Genomic DNA, 18928 nt, shown 5'->3' on the forward strand with positions numbered 1-18928 from the left:
AAAAGTAGCTTAACGTACGTCTAACAATTTGCTCACTCAAATTTAGCAGCCTACTGGAGTTGCTCTAATAAACTTACATTCCATGAGTACCATGACCGGAAGATAGTATTTGGTTGATGCGGTCCATTGATGCGTTGGTTCGGTGACAGTCGTCCTTGATTGGTGGGTGCTGAAAAAGTGGGTCATTATTCCATCCAAGAAACATAACCAATAATTGATATCGGTTGAGCAAACAAGGTTTGTAGCTAGTACTAACTCTTCGGTTTGGTTGGTTCACATTGTTTAGAAACAAAAGATTTTGACAAAAAAAATTAAACCGAGCTGAAGTAGTACGTAGCCATATATATAATAACTGAATGTTTACCGAGTCAATTTTAAAATCCGAGGGTGGGTGGGAAATCTGCAAGCAGAAGCAAGAGGCGGACCTCGCTGGCGTCAACGTGGGTCTGCCCAATAATGTTCTCATCTAGTATTTTTTTTTCTCAAGCAGGAATAATAGCAGAAGAGTTGTAGCCGCATTTAGCGGGTTATAGCCGGTATTAGCTAGCTAAATTCCATAGTAGCTGTCTTTCCTAGCAGCTATAGCCAGTTTCTACAACACGTTATCATTCTTTCTTTTGCCGCCCTCTATCCCTCCATATATTAATTAACAAACAGGTTAGAGTCCAAACAGCTAGCATTATAAGAAACTTGACAGGTGCAAAGGAAAGAGATCGAGCACCAACGCTCGCTCACAATTTGCAATTTTGCATTGCTTGAGAGGCTAAGTCGAGAGTGCCTTGCTGCTGTGCTTGTAGGCAGATTCATCTTTTCAGTTCTCTTGATTTCTTCCAACACATATGCATATGATGGCACGTAGTGGCGCTTGCCTGATGCTTGATCCCTTGGGCGTCGCCGAGCAACCCCTAGACCACCGCTCCATCAAGAAGACGGCCAAGACAAGCACGGGCAGAGATGTGTCTTTCTGGTTAGTGAAATACGAAGCAAGCACAGGCATCTGGTTGCTAAGCGCGAGCTGCCCAGAGACGCAGGACCCCTATGGCGGAGATGCCATTCCATCCTTCCTAGAGGTGGTGTGCGTCGACAAGGGCCTTGCTCTCCTCCGTCTACGTACTCCCGACAGAGGAGTCCCGACGGAATACTTTGTATACAACATCGCAGATGATATTCTGCTAGACCACCGGCTTCCGCAGATCCATCCAGAGGTTTGCTCCTCCAGCTCAGTCGGCCTCCTCTGCAAGATACTGGATGATGGCAGCTACAGGTATGTTGTGGCCAACCTTCGACTGGACTTGGCTGCAGAAACTGAGCAGATGGAAGCGCACCTCGACTGGTGGGCGCCGGACTGCACGGAGTGGATCCAACATAAAGTTGACCCGGACTTCACCAAGCAGACCAACTCAGTCTACACCAAGATGAAGCACGAGTACATGTGCGAGTGGAAAACAGATGAGGCAGTATCCTTGGAGAATTACATGTTGTGGGTTGATCTCTGGCAAGGCATCCTGCGCTCTTCCGACCTTCTCTCCTGTGACAAGAACAAAACTCCGGAGCTGGAGTATGTTCCCCTCCCTGGCGATCTGCGTCCTAAATGGCCAGTCAAGGATGCCCACCATAGGAGGGAGAGCCCGGAGACATTCCGGAGTGTTGCCTGCTGCCAAGGTAAGCTTAAGCTTGTCAACCTCCGTAGTGCTGATGGCGATTCTTTAGATGTCGAAATCTGGATACTGAGTACTAGGAACTGGTCCTGGAGCAAAAAAGACACCTACAAGTACCCGCAGATATGGGAGTCCGTTAAGGTCAAGTTTCCTTCGGAATCACTGCCGCCATGGAAGGTCAAGCCAGCGTGCTTCCCTATTCTGAGCACGCAAAATGGCAGCATCCTTTACCTCACATTGTCCGCACAAAACAAGGCGTTCTTGGTCAGGATTAGTCTCAAGGATAACAGGACGGTGAGAATGGCCGAATATCCACCCTTCTGGAAACATAGAAACCTTCTTCGCTCGGTCGATATCTCCAAAGGTAACACCAACTGTACAGACCCCACGGCTGAGTGGGACAAAGTTGGCATCTGGACAATCCATGGAGGTGATAACATATTAACAAGACTAGCGAAAAAGTTGCTACCCATACGCTAGCAGCTTTCGTTTCTGATGCTAATCTGGTGTACATGAGCTAAAAGCTTGAGTTAGATAAGATGTATGTATATGTAATCATCACTTGGATTTGTTGTATAATGTAGTGGTATGAAATTCCAGTAATAAATAAATCTAGTGCGCACATGCAATTTATTAGTTTTCCATTTGCCTTGTTCGTCAGGAAGATGTACCATCTTTCCAGACACACCAAGTATATCATGCGCAGTAGAGGCTGGATTCAGGTTATACAGCAGCTCGAGGATGACCGTGAGACAATAAATTTGGTTTATTGTCGGGTTAATTATATATATATATGACGTCTAGAAGCGAGGTTATTAGTGCTATCGAGGAGTGCATAGTTCATAGGTGCTGGTCAATGTTCGTTCACAGCTCGTCACCTATAACTTAGTGATTGACAGGAAAAACACACAAACCATCATCGTCACATATAGTAATCTTGTTATAACTATTAACTACATGCAGAAATTACTAGGGGTGTTAATTGATGACCCTTAATTGCGCACCTCCAACCCTCTTTAGTTCAAAATTTTGTACCAATTTTTCAGAATGAGATCTCATATAGAAAATTAGTATAAAATTTTGAACTAAAAAGGATTGGAGGTGCACATAAGGATCACTAATTTTCACCCCTAGAAATTACCCAACTGCACTGGTGCTGCCGAAAATGTGACGGGCTTTCGATGTCACCCAGGCTTGGTGCCCCACCCTTTAAGTTTCTTTGCAGGTCACTTCTAACTTGTTTCCATGTGTAGTGTTCACAATGAATCCTAGTAGCATAGCCTCCGCAGGACGTCCAGATGTGTCTGAGCTTGCCAGGATGGTTACGTTCTTGCCGTGGGTAAGATTTGGGTCGCATCAATGGCAGGTCCGCGATAGTTAAAAGATGAATTAGTAAACAAAGGATAAACTTTTCTAGCTTTGGGTCCCATATGGTGACGTCCTAAAGCTTATCGTCCAAAGCATGTTGCACCAAGATCAGTGTTCGGCTAGGCGCCGACTAGGCGGCGGCTAGGCGCGCCTAATCGCTAGTGGACGGGGTGCCGCGTAGCCTAGGGGATTAGGCGCGGTCTAGGCGGCCGCGGCGCCTAGGCGTCGACCAGCAGCGCCTCGGCGGCGAGCAGGCGCTCAAGGCGGCGCTTAGTCGGGCGGGCTGCTGCGCGCGCACTTTTTTTCGGCCGCGCGCTATAGAGGCGGCCGCGCGGGAAGATTACCTCGCTCCCGGTCGATTCCCGCTCGCAGACCCTGCTCCCGCTCGCAGACGCGCGCCGAAGGGGAGCTTCACCCGCCGGCGTTGCTCCTCCCCGCCGGCGCTGCTCCTCCAAGCCGGCGCTGCTCCTCCCTCGTCGGCGCTGGTCGTCCTCGCGCGGCCTTGCTCCTCCAAGCCGGTGCTGCTCCTCCCCCGCCTGGATCTCCTCCCCGCCGGTGCTGCCCGTCCTCGGCTCCTCGCCTGGAAGCTCCTCCCCGCCGGTGCTGCTCGCCTGCAGTCCTCCAAGGTGAGTTCCCTCCCCTCCCCTGCTCGTTCCCCTCCCCTGCACTGCTCGTTCCCCTCCCCTGCGTTTTCCCCTGCTCGTCTCCCCTCCCTGCTCATCCCCCTCCGCCAGCAGGCAGCAGCTCCCCTGCTTTCCTCCCCCTGCGGGCGCGGCCTCCCCTGCTTTCCTCCCCCAGCAGGCGCACACAGGGGCCGGCGGCCAGGGGCGCCGTCGGGCACGGCCAGCAGCACGGGTCCCATGTCCTGAGGCGGCAGCACCTGCCCCTCGCTTCCCATATTCGGAGCAAGGTCTCTTGCGTGAAGGTAGTAGTGGGCTAGTGGCCTGAGTGCTTCCCCTGTTCCCCACATGGAAATCAATCCGCAAATCCATGGTAAGCTTTGTGATGCTTGGTCGAATGTTAGTTAAATTTGCATGGAATTGCTTGTGAAATAGCAAATTATTTTGTCATGGAATTGGTTGATGCAATGATTGAACTGGAGTCATGAAATTGCTTGTGAACTAGCATATTATTTTTTCATGGGACATAATATTCTTTGCTAGGTGCTTTAGCTGATTGCAGGCGCTGGTGGCTTTGAGCATTCTTTGGAGTTGCTGGTGCCTTTAGCATGTTAATGTTTTGATCATTTTGTTTTCTTCGACACCTTGAGCTTAATGTTTACCTTAAGTTGAAATATGTTTGTTATATTGGTCATTTTGCTGGTGAGATCAAATCTCGTAGCAGTTAGCAGACTACTCTGAATCTGGGATGGTCTCTTTTAGCAAAGAAGCATCATGACATATAGTGGCTTTCAAGCGTATAACTTCTGAGTATTTGTTTACTTGGACTTCACAAGACACAATGCTGGGTAATATGATTCCAGTAGTATAGACTTCGTGGCAGTTATATCAGGCTCATTTGTGCTTGCGACATGTATTACATCAGTGTAAGCAACCAATTACAGATCAGTATAGATCAATAGTTGTTATTGCTATGGCTAGTTGCTCCTTGTACAGATCAGTTAACTAATTACAATATTGCTAATTTGCTATGCCAATTCATGTAATTGTTATGTCTCGATCTATAACTTGGGAAGCTCCTTGTTATGTACTAAATTGTGCTCATCTTGTTAACTGATTAAATTTCTATATATATGCTTGGATGTAAAGGATCAAGGATGTCATCAGAAACTGCAGCTGCACCTTCTGAAACTGAAGCAGCTAGAGCGAATCTTCTAAAAAGAAATTCAGATGATGTTGGATGGGAATATGGTGTTCTTGTTGATGCTAACAACAAAGACAAGGTGAAGTGTAAGTTCTGTGACAAGGAGATGAGGGGAGGGATTTATAGGTTGAAGGAGCATCTTGCCCATGTTGGAAAGAATGTGAAGAAATGCACGTCTACAACACCGCAGGCTCTAGAGGCTAAAGAGAAGTGCAAGAAAGCAATAGAGGCTGCAAAAAGGAAGAGGGAGGAGAAGACTGTTCGTGAGCTAGAACTTAGAGAGGAAGTGAATGTATCTAGGGTTGGAGAGGAGTCAGAAGAAGTCACTTGTGTTGGAAGCTCACAGCCTCACAAATTAGGGCCAATTGACAAATGGACACGTGCTATTGATCCTACCAAGGCTGATTCTTTCAAACAACAGCAGCTAAACAAGGAACTGTGGAAAGAAAGAGAGCATGAGGTGCACAAGTTTATTGCAAGATGGGCCTATAATCGTGGTAAATTGCTAGTATACTATGCTGTTTTCACATTTTAAAATTCATTATTTGTTGTTATTCATGAACTGAACACTAATTAGACTTTATTTTTTAATCATTGGCAGCAATATCTTTCAATGCATGTGACAATGATGAGTTCAAGCAAATGTGTGAAGCAATTGGACAATTTGGACCCGGACTTACACCTCCAACTCAAGATGCCTTTCGAGGTAGTTTGCTGGAAGAAGAATATGCAAGAACCAAGAGTTTGCTGCAGGAACGTGAAGCCGAGAAGATGAAAAATGGGTGCTCTATTATGACCGATGCTTGGTCAGATAGGAAGAGGAGAAGCATAATGAATATATGCACTAATTGTGCTGATGGAACCTCCTTCATCAGCTCAAAAGAGATGTCAGATGTGTCACACACAAGTGAAGTCATTTTTGAATTAGTGGACAAAGCAATTGAAGACATTGGTGAAGAAAATGTGGTACAAGTAGTCACTGACAATGCCTCTAACAACATGGGAGCAAAGAAGCTATTGCTTGTGAAGAGACCACAAATATTTTGGACCTCTTGTGCAGCTCACACAATCAACTTGATGCTCCAAGGAATTGGCAACTTGCCTCGGTTCAAGAAAGTGATTGACCAAGCAAAGTCATTTACCATATTTGTGTATGGCCACACAAGAACATTGGAGTGCTTGAGATACTTCACAGAGGGGAAAGAGCTAGTGAGGCCAGGAGTGACTAGGTTTGCTTCATACTTTCTCACTTTGAACAGTATGCAAGAGAAGAAGGACCAGTTAAGGAAGATAGTGGTTCATAGTAGGTGGGACTCATTAAAGGATGTGAAATCAAAGAAAGTAAAAGAGGCCACAGCTACTATATTGAGTCCAACCTTTTGGAAGGATGTGAAGCTAATGTTGGCTGTTTTTGAGCCATTGGTCAAAGTCCTCCGTTTGGTTGATGGGGATGTGAAGCCATCCATGGGTTTCCTTTATGGAGAGCTACTAAAGGCAAAGAGAGAGGTCAAAGAGGCATTTGGCAATGTTGAGTCTCGATTCAAAGATTGTATGGCTGTTATTGAGAAGAAGATGAATGGAAGACTTGATTCTTCATTGCATTTGACAGCTTTTTTGCTGAATCCACACTATAGCTATGCTAACCCATCAATCTTTGATGAGCCCAAAATGAATGAAGCCTTCATATCTTGTGTTGAGCAATTTTATTATCATGATGAGGAGAAACAAGAACAGGCTGCCAACTTTGAATTGAAAAAGTTTCAGAATAGAGAAGGACTATTTAGCAAGAAGCTTGCAAGAGCTTTTCAAAACTATGATTACAATCCAGGTAGAGGTACTTGTTATTACATGGTTGTTTGCTGTTTTCTAACATGGTTGTTTGCTGTTTTTTAAACTAATAGAGGTGTTTCTAATTTATTTCAGCATCATGGTGGCGGTTATATGGAACTGAAACACCAGCTTTACAGAAGATGGCTACAAGGATATTATCTTTGACATCAAACTCTTCTGGTTGTGAAAGAAATTGGAGTGGGTTTGAAGGGGTTAGTACCTATCTATTATGAACATTTCAGCAGCATTATGATTAAATTTCAGAACTGAAAATGCTCTTGTTTTTTAATTTATAGATACACACTAAGAAGAGAAATAGGCTGACTACAACCCGCCTCAACAAGTTGGTCTATATTCAGTTCAACAACAGGCTGATGAATAAGAGAGAAAAGATTAAATCAAAGAAAATCACTGATGTTCTTTTGTCTAGTGATACAACTGAAGCTCAAGGTTTTCTCCAAGAGGGTGGAGATGATTGTGCACAAGTTGTCTTTAGAGATGAGGAAGATGAGGATGAGATGGAAGGTACAGGGATACCTTGGTCTGTTATTGGAGAAGCAGTGGGAGCAGAAGAACAGCTTGAGCCTCGTAGAAGTGCGAGAGTGAGAGAGCTCTATGAAGGAGAAGAGTTTGAGTCTGAAGAAGAAGTGTTTGATGAAGATGAGGATGATACTTGGGATTGATATTGATGAGGATACCTTGGTCTATGTGACTGTGGGGATACCTTGGTCTATGTCACATTGTCACTATGTGACTGTGTATCTTCTTTTGTTTGTGCTGTTAGAGACCTAAGAACTATTTGCTTGTGTTGTCATGAACTTGTATTGCTGTCCTATACTCCTATCCACTTGTTTGTGCTTTGAAATTTGCTATTACTAGCTGCTGATATGGTCAATTACTAGCAACTGATATGGTCAATTGCTAGCTAGGAGGTGGCTGAAATCATTCAGATAAGTGACAACTTACTGTTTTCTATTTTTTGTATCAACTGCTAGCTGTATATTGAATATTTAGTATTTACCAGTTGTCAAAATGTGTTGTAGGAGCTAGGAACATGCAAGACTAAGCCACCAAGGAATCAGGTAAGTGACCCTCTCTTTTTTTATATACTGTAACCTATAGCTATAGTCCAATATATTCAATAGACAATATTTTTTTGCTATATATACATAATATATATTATTTTTGCCTATATTGGCAAAACGCCTAGAAAACCGCCTAGGACCGCCTAGGCACGATTACTCCCGCCTAGGCGCTAGGCAGTGGGTCACCGCCTAGAATCCGACTAGCGCCTAGCCGAACTTGGACCAAGATTATACATTTAGCTCATGTCTGGTTTGCTCATCGATCCTTACAAATAACTAGAATAAACAAACAACGCACAAGCAGAGGGGATGTCATGGTAAGTGATACATCATTGTCAGATTGCTCAATTGTCTAAAGTTCGGCCTGGATCTTGTCAACTTCCAATATAGTGTTAGCAGTTTAGGTTTGAAGGACAATGCATATGGTCGAACTGAACTGATCAAAGGTAGTTAGGTGGTCGCTTAATGGACCATCCAATGCAAGTGTATTCTTATGTTGTAGGTCGAGATACTGCTCTCTTTTTTGTCTTGAGATACTGCTGTTGTATTACTCTTCTTCTTTTATGTTGTCTTGCAAGTGAAATTTCTTTGTTTATCGTCAATTTTTCCACAACTTTAAATAATGACAATGATGAAATGAAATGCAGTCATCTTCCCCTCCTACCAAAGAACAATATTAAAAGGACGAAGGGTCGAAAAGACCGCCAAGAGGCCTAGACCGTCAGTGTGTCCACAAGGGTCTTCATCCATATATGTAGCACGTGACGTTTGAACCGGAAAATCAGACTGTGTTTACTTAGGGAACAAGTTGAGGTTAGGTGTAGGAAATGGAATCCTTGTTTTAATTGTAGTTCTAGTGTTCTACCCACGTGCAGGAAGTCCAGAACTCTATGGCATGGGTGACCGTGTGTCCAAATCAAGTTCAAATCTAGGGGCCAAGGAAATTATCTTAGTGAAAGAGAAATAAATCACCACCTACGTTTGGTCAAACATGATAAGTATCTCCTACAGTCTCCAGGATTATTTAAGTTTCTCCAATGGATTCATTCTTGAGCATTTACGTTGGCATGTATAATACAATGTTAGTAGGGAACCATCGTGCAAACTTTCAAAATCTATATCTATACCTAAAGCGAGTAAGGTTTCCACCTAAATTTTTTGTTTTTTGTTTGATCCGCCTTATGTCATTAACATGTGGGGCTTAGTCCATTCCATATGCGAGTTGGACTAGCCTTTTGTAAATCGGAATCCTAATTAGAACCTGGACAAATCAATCATAATCATAATCGAACCCCGGATAAATCAATCAGAATCCCAATTGGATCTCGGACAATCAATGTCTCGTGTGATCACAACATGGTTTGTACAAGGAGAACGAGCACAACAACAACAACAACAACAACAACAAGCTTTTTTTCCCAAGCAAGTTGGGGTAGGTACAAAGTTCATGATATTATTTTGTTGGTAATATTACGTAGATTTATTATATTACCCGTAGCAATGCACGAGCACTATGCTAGTATATATAAACGGTCCAGATTATCCGATTGGATATCCGATATCCGATGGATATTACCCTTTTTGTATCCGATATCCGAAAAAATATTCTTATCACTATCCGACCCCTTTCAGTCGGTCGAGAAATCCATTTACACCCCTATACTTGCCAGTGTGCTCTCTTGACTAGGCAGAAATCTTGATAGTGTGATCTTCACTAGGAAAAATGAACATGTCAGTGTGTTTACCTATCTCGGATCATATTGCTAGTGTGCTATAGTTGCTAGGTTAAGAATTCATAGATTGGGCAATACTAGTGATATCCTAAGGACTCAGTAGAAAATGAAAAAGAACCAATGGATCCCCCTTCTTAGGCCACGATCTTTTTAGATGCTCGTTGGCAGAACCTTCCTCGTTCATGGGAGATCAGTTTGCTTCATGCGGGCTCCCACCAGTGCCACCTTACAACCACAGGCCATACTGCCCCACACGCGCCCAAATTGGATGAGCGAGTCACTAAGCGCGGAGCTGCATAGGTCTCTATAGACCACAACCTCACTTTGTGATATTAACATGTTTGGATCTGATATTTTTGTCCAATTGATTTATGGTATGATTCAATGCTTCCATTGATTTGTAGTTTGCTTGGATTCAATTTGAAATCCCTAGCCTATAACTGTCCAATTTTGTTTTTGTTTATTACTGTGCAACCTTAGCTCTGTTCAGGATTTATTTCTTTTGGTACGTTGATGTCAAAATATGAGTGGGAGACTCCATCAATATCCTCTCCTGTTACGGCTTGCCTCCATTGTCCATACATCGAGCCAGCTTGAGCTTTGCAAACGTGACAAGACAAGCTGGATCTCTAGCTTGTCAAGATATATAACAGGTCGAATTGAGGCCGCTGGTTATCCTAACGAGCTAGCTCGCGTTGAGCTGAGCCGAGCCGAACTGAATTTATATCCACCCCTATATGCCACATGCATCAAAGGTCTTCAAAGATAGTGGGCTAAAATTACGGATTTGATTAATGATTTATGCTATCAATGATTGATACTTGCCCGAATCACTTTTCTTGTTCTGTAGATGTGTGTCATACGCATGAAAGATTTCCAAAATCAATGTGCTGAAATTAAGTATCCTGTTAGTGATTTATGCACTCAAGGTTTAATGGCTGTTTGGACTACTTTTTCTTGTTTTATAAACGAATATCACCTGCACGGAAGGTTTTCAAAATAAGTGGACTGAAATTAAGAATTAGATGAGTGATTTATGCAATCAAAGATTGATACCTGCCCGAATTAATTTCCTTCAATGATTAGTAGCCTTTAATACTATCAATTTGATGTTGCATTTATGAAGACATATTTAAGTATTATTTGTGATTTTTATTATATTAGTGTGTATCATATCATATCGTCAAATGATTTTTAAAAATTATTAATTTTAAATTTGAGAATTATCGATTCGTTCACAATTATTAAGGTCCAAAACTATTGACCCAAATGGTCATTTGTCCAATTGAACAAAAAACTCCTACTTGATTGGTGAAATATATGGAGAATTGCAAGTTTTCTTGGTATTAACTTAACACCTTCAATATTTATGACTTTGTGGAAAATATAAATTTTTCTATTATATTTTTTAAAACACAGGCACATACATCTCAACTAATAAATTTGAAAAGAGTTCTCCACAAAATAAATAGAGAAGAGAAGCACGTTGCAACTTTGTAATGCGCTACTTTACAATCGTATGAAAATATATTGCTTCCATGTATACTTAATTTATATAGAATCAAGTGTGACACCACATTAATCTAACCTGGTGCATTGGGCACCAGGGTAAAAAAATATTTTACCACTACTTAGCCTCATAATCACCCTATATTCATGTAGATTATATAAGTCCTCAAAGTGGTGCACCACGGTCAATTTAACCCTAGCTTAGCTACCATACACAATATAAATAAGTAGAGGGAACATGAATATCTACCTGAAACTGCCGATAATATGAAAGGGTCCATTTTGGTCCAATGTTGGTTCAACCTTTTGGGCATTTGAAGCAGGGCTGCAAGATAGATAGTGGCACATAGTTCATCTTGGGCTCTAATATATCATGGCGGGGTTGGCTGAATTGAGGACCGAAGCAGCTCCAACATTATGCTGCATGCAAAACAACAATAGAATACTGTTGGATTATAGGAGAACACAACAACGTTGTTAATTAAACATGAAACAAAGGAGTATAGGATAATTTCTGAGTTGTAACCTGTATAAGCACAATTGCACAAGCTGTGTACAGTCAGGTCTTGCCAAATTCCTCCAATTATCATAAACAACTTGAGGGATGAAATGTTGCAGTTGATGCTTGATACAGGCCACGAATTCGGAATGATGGCAGGAAGGATAAAATAATCATTTGTGAAAGAAATACTGATTTTTGAACAGCAAAGTGGTCGATGGGAAAAGCTTAACAGTTCCAATGCAACTTGGCTGAACCACCATACCAATTATCAAACCTGGACTCCTGGTGGAGGTGATACTGGAACCACTCCAAAGAAGAATTAGTGTAAAAGTAATGTTGAGACCAAAGTTAGAACACAGGAATTATTCTGCTTGAAAGACTGGGAGAAGATGCATAGTAATGGCACAGGTACCAACGCCGAATGTCATGACAAGAGGCTTGAGAAGGTAGTCCAAGTGTTGCAGCTAGGACTTTTAACTTATGCACAAATTGAAAGTTACTGTCATGTGTCAGTGGTATTTTCAAACACGAGAATTCCTTGCACCATAATTGTGAAGCACAAGCAGCAAAAGATTCAGGGCCAAGTCCAGTGAACCTCAGCATATTCCCCAAATTTGAATTGTTCTGCAAGCTTTAAAAGGCTAAAAGCCAGTATGTATGGCCATCTGGTTAATATCTTGCTTCTCCCAGACGTCATTAGTAGAGGATGACGTGCAGCCGCATACATCAATCACAAAACTGTTTTCAGTCCACTTATTTCCCACTAGCCATTATATTCACATTCACGTTCAGTTTATCCCAGAAAGCCATCGATATGAATTTTTGGTATTCAGTCGCATGGAATTTCTGACGTCATTAGTAAAACAAGGCATGGCGGCGGCCACTGCCGGCGCCGCCTTCCGAGGACCGGCGGCGCAGCGTTTCGATTGCGAGTATCAAGCGGACGACGGGGCGGCGGCGGCTTCAGGAGTCGAGAGGAGACGTGCCGGAGCAGCTTAGGTTTAACGCAAGATGCAGACGATTATTATAGCACGTCCGAGTTTAGGCCCATAATCTCGGGCGGTTCAGCAACATGGGCTGCTAATGAGAGTGCGATCGCCATGGCAGCCCGCTGTTTCTTTTATGTTATTTGCCAGCCCAAAGTTCCGGCCCAGTCACATCATCGCCATTTACTCTGCTTCTGGCCCACGTCTTCAGGCCAACTGCTTCATAATAACGCGCAGCGCCGCTCTTTGCTTTTCTCTTTTTCTCTTCATGCCAACTTTGCTCTTTCTTTTCTTTCTTCAGGCCAACTTTGCTCTTTTTTATTTTAATTTTTTCTGTTTCTAAAATTAATTTTTTTTCTTTCACTCATTGTTGCTTCTAAATCAAATTTTACCCGAATCATGCTCTAAACTTTTCTCTTTTTCCAATATTTTCCAAGAATACTTATGGCGGAGTGTTCTATTGTCGTAAAATGCATGCTTACCTTCTTCCAAATATGTATCCATTGTAGTTGATGCTATTTACAGAGAAAAAAAATGTTCTTCACAAATATAGTATACTACTACTAGTCTAAGCTTCAAAAAAATTTTGTTTCAAAAATATTTGTCCCATAAAGTAAGAACAATTTGATCACAAAGCTAGAACAATTTCACTATGAAGCTAGAACAACCTTGATATAAAATTTTCTAACTGGAATAATTTGATTTTGAAGAACAAATAAATTGATTGCCAAAGTGGAACAATTATTATAGCTTCACAAACAAATTATTCCACATTCAAAAATTTATTTCACGAAAAATATCATCCATGCATAGTTAAGCATAGTCTAGTTTTAAAGATTTCAAAGTAAAAGATATAAATATGCAATCATAATTTAATTTGTAAGCTCGGTTCTAAAACAATAACTTTTTATTTTATTTTTCAAGCATCACCAATTATTTTTTAAATTATTCCTTTGTTATGTTCATGTTTGAAGCAACTCATGTAGTCGGTAGGCAGTATAAAGATTAGATGACGGTCAAACTGCACTATAAGAATGATTTGTAGGAACTTCCTTTTTTTCTTTCAAGTGGTGCGTCAAAAGTTAACCTGCTTCTACGAAACAAGAAACCCACCCGCCCCTGCAAAAGCATTTTCAGTGGTGGGTGAGGCGGTGATCGGCCCCTGAAAGTGGCATTTGTAGGGATGGGTCACTTCCTCACCCACCCCTGAAAATGGGGGTGTCTGACAAAACTAGCAGCCCACCCTTTTTTTCCTAATGCTGATAGTTCATTGTTTGCTCGGGGGAGGTGCTGCCTAAAATTCTAAAAAAACAAGTAAAAAGAGGAGGGAAGGCTTCAAACTTGATTTCCTTCGTGTTAAGGGCTTTGTGTTTTCTAGCTTTTTGGATAGTTTTAAGGCTCAAATGAAGCTCTCTTTACCTCTAGCTAGATCAATATCTCAATGGTGTGAATTTGCCATTTGGAGCTCCATTTGCCTCAAATTTTAGGATTAAGTTATGTTATTTGGTAGGAGAACAAGATTATGAAATTATTTGTGCTCAATCTTTATATTTTAGCCTCATTTTCAAGTAAAAAAATTTCCTTCCCTGATTCGTTTCAACCCATTGACAACTGGGTCCTAGCGTCGTTTGAACGAGTTTCCAAGTCCAGACTCAGTTTTCCGGTGGCCAGGGATCGGTCTCGGTTCTCTGGTCCCACGGGCTCAGCTCAGACACGGAGCTGCCACCAAGCGGAGACGGCGAGCGCGCGCGAGGCGGCCGGTGGGTGGGTCCTGGCGCCGCAGGGAAAAAAGAAACATGTGGCTTCGGCGGCGGCGGCCCACGCGGTATTCCTCCGGACCTCCACGACTCCACGACCGCCGCCCTCGCGCGCGTGGGGGTTTCCGCCTGCGCCGACTCTGGTCGTGCGTGTAGGATTTAGAGTTTAGGTGGGGTAATAAGTCATGGTCTTAATGTTTTTTTTCACAATTTTATTTGATATTTTATTTTTTAACTCAAAATTAAATAAAATTAGAGTCTAATTCTTTTAGGATCTGATCTTTAAATTATCTAGACAAAAAAAATTAAAACCCTTTACCACTCGTATGTGCAGCTGTCGCGAGAGCGACACCAACGCATCCCGTTCCCAGAGCGGCCGGCAGCCGCCACGCCACGCCTCGCGCTCGCGCCCACGCGCTCTCGGCCCGGCCCGGCCCGGCCCCCGGGCGGTGCCATGCGCGCACGCCTCGCCTGTTGCCTCCATAACCGTATTTTTTATGATTAATGGCGGGATAAACGGGTCCCAAGCACAGTAGGAAAGCTCGTTTTGAATTTATTCAACGAAAGATACATGTCACGAAGATAGCGCATTGATTGATCTTATTAAATAACTAGCGATGTAGTATCTTTCATTTCTCTCAAACTTGCAGGCCCTCCGTCAGCAATATAATGCAGGACCTGTCGGGGAAAACATGATCAGTCCATTTATTAACTTATCGCATGCACAAGCATGTTCTGAAGGATTGGATTGGTACAAAATATATAGGCAAATCATAAAATTTACCTAATTATGATTAACGGCATTTGTCTTTAAGCTCCAGGATCTTCAGTGTGCTGTATTCCTCCTCCTCTTCTTTTGTGAGATGACCGACGATGCAGCGGATCATGTCTGGACGCATTCCCTGCAACAGCCTCACTAGCTGACAACAGGGACCACGTTCGGGTGGTGGGGGCGGAGGATTCCCGTTCTTGTGTCTCTTGATGTTTAGTTTACAAGTTAACAGGAGATCCTTCTTTTGCTGTTCGGTACATACCCTTCTTCCATTCACAGGCCCACAAACTGCAGCAAACACTACCAGGAGGAGGAATAACGCAACTGCTTTCCCTGGAAACATCTCCGTCCTAGTTTTGGGATATATGCTGACAAACTATAGCTAGTTTGGGACGATATGGTGCCAGTTTGTACTAAGAAGACTCAAGTTTGATATCCTGATGAGTTTGTGTATTGTGTTTCTCTAATCTCTATATATAGAACGAAAGGGAATTGGCCAGTAGCAAATATTTATATGATTCTTCATTCAATGCGTGGGATATTTCATTTTATAAATAGATACTCAAATATATTGGGGTGGGATATCTGATATTAGATTCATGTTAGATGTATTCAGTGTCAATTTATATTGAAGATATCCAACTTTTCTTCAGTGGAATCCTTCTCCGCAATTAATGTATGTCCAACTTAAATAATAGGAAAAACTCAATTATTTTAATACCCTGACAATATATACATTTTGTCGCTTTCCCTGTGAACAAATTGTCAAATTTTCCTCAATTTAGTCATTTATAAACTATTTCTGTTGCTCATAATGAATTACTTCCTCCATCCTGAAATATAGTGCGTTATGACTTCTAAAATTTATATTGAAACGTAACTCATTCTACACGGTGTCTGTGTTTAAATTTGGCAAAGTTTGTTAAAAGGAAATAATACTTTGAGAACAAACTCTATAATTGTATTTAATACAAGGGTACATGCATCATTTAAGTATTTCCTTAAGTTGTCTTAAGTTATTTAGGATGCGCTATATTATAGGACAGAGGGAGTATGTCTTATTTTAGATTATTTGTGTAGAAATTGAACCTTAAGTTAAAGTTTTGGGTCAATGATGGAAAGGTCCTAGCCAGGTTCAAAAATAGTGTTTTTTCATCACATTTTTTCTGGTTGAGTATCCCTATGCTTAAAGTAACATATAGTATTATAGAAATATTCCCTGTAAATATTTTTACGTGTTAATCCAAAAATAATTTAACTAAAGATACACTTATACGCCGACAAACAATAAAAAACAAATCTTGCTAGGGGTTAGATTTGAAAAGAAGATAGTCAAAGCGATCAAAGCGGGCCAACTTTTATTATTTGTCATGTTAAAACGTATCCGGTGGAAACCACAACCTTCATGAAAATTAGTGCAAACCATGACAAAAAGGTCGTCTAAATTCAAAAAAAAATCACACATGTAAATGATATGATGATACACAACCTTACAAAACATTTTGTCCAAACTCGACTTCGATTGTGAGATATAAAAATAACGAATTCGAGTTTGGACAAGATATTTTACAAGATTGTGTATCATCATATTATCTACATGTGTGATTTTTTGATGAATTTAGACGGCTTTTTTGCCATGATTTACACGGGTTTTCATAAAGATTGTGGTTTCCACCCAATACGTTACCTAAGTAAAATAGTCAAAGTTGGGTGGCTAATAAGTGCACTTGTTTTTCAAAAATGTCTATCTATTAATTTGTGGACCAGCCTCATTTATTCTAGTGACATTATTATTGAAAATCATATATATATATATGTATATACTACAATAATCCTCTTAATCCATGGCGAAAAATATGTCATAAGGTTATTCTAATTTATGCTGTTTACTATGAGCTAGTATGGTTTAGTGACCAAAATAAGATATCCATCACTATAGCCACTCAAAAATCGTCATAAATTCTTGCAAGGATATATTAGTGACGAATGTCATACATATGGACCAAACTTATATTGTCACTTCAATTTGTAGAACTTTTTTTATCAAATTTTGTTATTACTATAAGTATTATACAGTCATTTCACTACTACAGAAATCTTTTCAGAGGCAGGTGAAATTGATTTTAGGAGGCAGGCAGAGCCAACCGCCTCTGAGCAAACGTCATTGTTAATGATGTATTTTCAGTGGCTGTTTTCTGCCCGCCTCTGTTAATACAGTAGAAAAAAAACAGCACGCCGAGCCCATCGGGCGCTGCGGCCGCCGCCGCAGCGTCCGCGCCGCCACCACTGTTGCTCGCCGATGCCGACCCGCGTCCTCCGCCCGCAGCCGCCGACGCCGACGCCGTCCCACATCCTCCGCCAGCCACCGCTCCATGGCCGCTCCACGACCGGATCTCGCGCGCGGAGGCCAGATCTCGATTGCGGGCGTCGGATCCAGCCCGAGGCAGCTGGATCCTAGCAGCAGCCGCCGGATCTCGCACACAGCCACTCCACAGCCACTTCATGCCCGCGCGCTACCTTTCGCTGTAACGTCCCACCTCCCCGAGGTCGGGCCCGCTTACATCTGGCAGCTCTCTAGGATATAGACTGCCCTCACAGACCAACACATGTCTTTTCTGCACACTTTGTCCTCACTCATGCGCACCCGAAAATCACTTCCCGGTCGGTCACCCATCCCCAAATTGCTCCAGCTTAACCTCGGAGTTCTTTGGAGACCGGCTTCCGGAAAAGAAGTTGCAACTTGTTGACATGAGTATTCTATCAATCCTATTAAGCCCTGGACCGGGATGTCACATCCTCACCCCCTTAAGAGACCGACGTCCTCGTCGGTCAATCCCAAGCCAGGAACGTCCTCTCTTGGCCACGTCCCGTACGTCCAGTGCCAACGGCCCATGTGCCACGTCCGTGCGTCCAGTGCCAATGGTCCCTATGCCACGTCCGTGCGTCCAGTGCCAACGGCGCATCCCAGATGCCCGCGCACTGACCCGCCATGCGCCCGTCCACATGCCGGTGGCATCTGCGCCCCCACGCGCCCGTGCTCATGCCCACGCACATACGCCCGTACGTGCCCGTGAAACCGCGAGAGTCGGCTCTGATACCATTCTGTAACGTCCCGCCTCCCCGAGGTCGGGCCTGCTTACATCTAGCAGCTCTCTAGGACATAGACTGCCCTCACAGACCAACACATGTCTTTTCTACACACTTTGTCCTCACTCATGCGCACCCGGAAATCACTTCCCGGTCGGTCACCCATCCCCAAATTGCTCCGGCTTAACCTCGGAGTTCTTTGGAGACCGGCTTCCGGAAAAGAAGTTGCAACTTGTTGACATGAGTATTCTATCAATCCTATTAAGCCCTGTACCGGGATGTCACATTCGCGCTCCGCCGGATGCCATCGCCGGCGCAGGGGCGGAGAGGAGATGGAGGGGCGATAGAGAGAGTGTGTGTGGAGGGAGGGGGCGGCACAGGATGGGAAGCTGGGGCGCCGCTGCGGTTTTAAGAGGGGGGGAGAGTGAGAAGAGAGAGGGGGAGGGGAAAATAAACCCTAACTGTGCAGATATATACTTGGAGCCCTCTATCAGGCCGAATCCGGCTTGAGCAGGTTGGGATTTTTAATGGAGGCAGGCTCATTACAAATAACCGTCTCTGAAAATAGGAGTACTAACAGAGGCGGACACTTTAACGTTGATCGCCTCTGTTAATCGATTTTGAGATGTGGTTTCTTTCGTCGCCTTAGTTAATAAAACCTGAATTTCATGTTCCTTCCCTTAATGAGGAGACTGATTTTCATTGCTCCAACATCAATCCTGGCCTTGGCGTCTCTTAGGAATGGTCACCCAAGTATGAGCGATATCCCCAAGTTGCCCTCCATGTCAAATATTACGAAGTCCGTGAGTATATGAAT

The 18928-nt window shown here is 42.9% G+C and overlaps 1 protein-coding gene and 2 long non-coding RNA genes across 3 annotated transcripts; 1 reads left to right on the top strand and 2 right to left on the bottom strand.

Moving 5' to 3' along the window:
* Positions 1-3399: 3399 nt before the first annotated feature.
* Positions 3400-7817, top strand: LOC120679109. Its single transcript, XM_039960618.1, has 5 exons — positions 3400-3652; positions 4796-5347; positions 5452-6678; positions 6774-6892; positions 6977-7817. Exons 2-5 carry the CDS (start codon positions 4804-4806, stop codon positions 7361-7363), a joined length of 2277 nt encoding a protein of 758 aa, XP_039816552.1. The 5' UTR covers positions 3400-3652; positions 4796-4803; the 3' UTR covers positions 7364-7817.
* Positions 7818-10984: 3167 nt separating this feature from the next.
* LOC120679110 lies at positions 10985-12353 on the bottom strand. Its single transcript, XR_005676972.1, has 2 exons — positions 11534-12353; positions 10985-11427 (listed from the first exon to the last, which is right to left on the bottom strand). It is a non-coding gene; the product is annotated as an uncharacterized LOC120679110 (long non-coding RNA).
* Positions 12354-14789: 2436 nt separating this feature from the next.
* LOC120679111 lies at positions 14790-16513 on the bottom strand. Its single transcript, XR_005676973.1, has 2 exons — positions 15037-16513; positions 14790-14930 (listed from the first exon to the last, which is right to left on the bottom strand). It is a non-coding gene; the product is annotated as an uncharacterized LOC120679111 (long non-coding RNA).
* Between the last annotated feature and the right edge of the window lie 2415 nt (positions 16514-18928).

This window comes from Panicum virgatum, chromosome 6N, assembly GCF_016808335.1.
Source record: "Panicum virgatum strain AP13 chromosome 6N, P.virgatum_v5, whole genome shotgun sequence".
In the NCBI taxonomy this organism is placed as follows: domain Eukaryota; kingdom Viridiplantae; phylum Streptophyta; class Magnoliopsida; order Poales; family Poaceae; genus Panicum; species Panicum virgatum.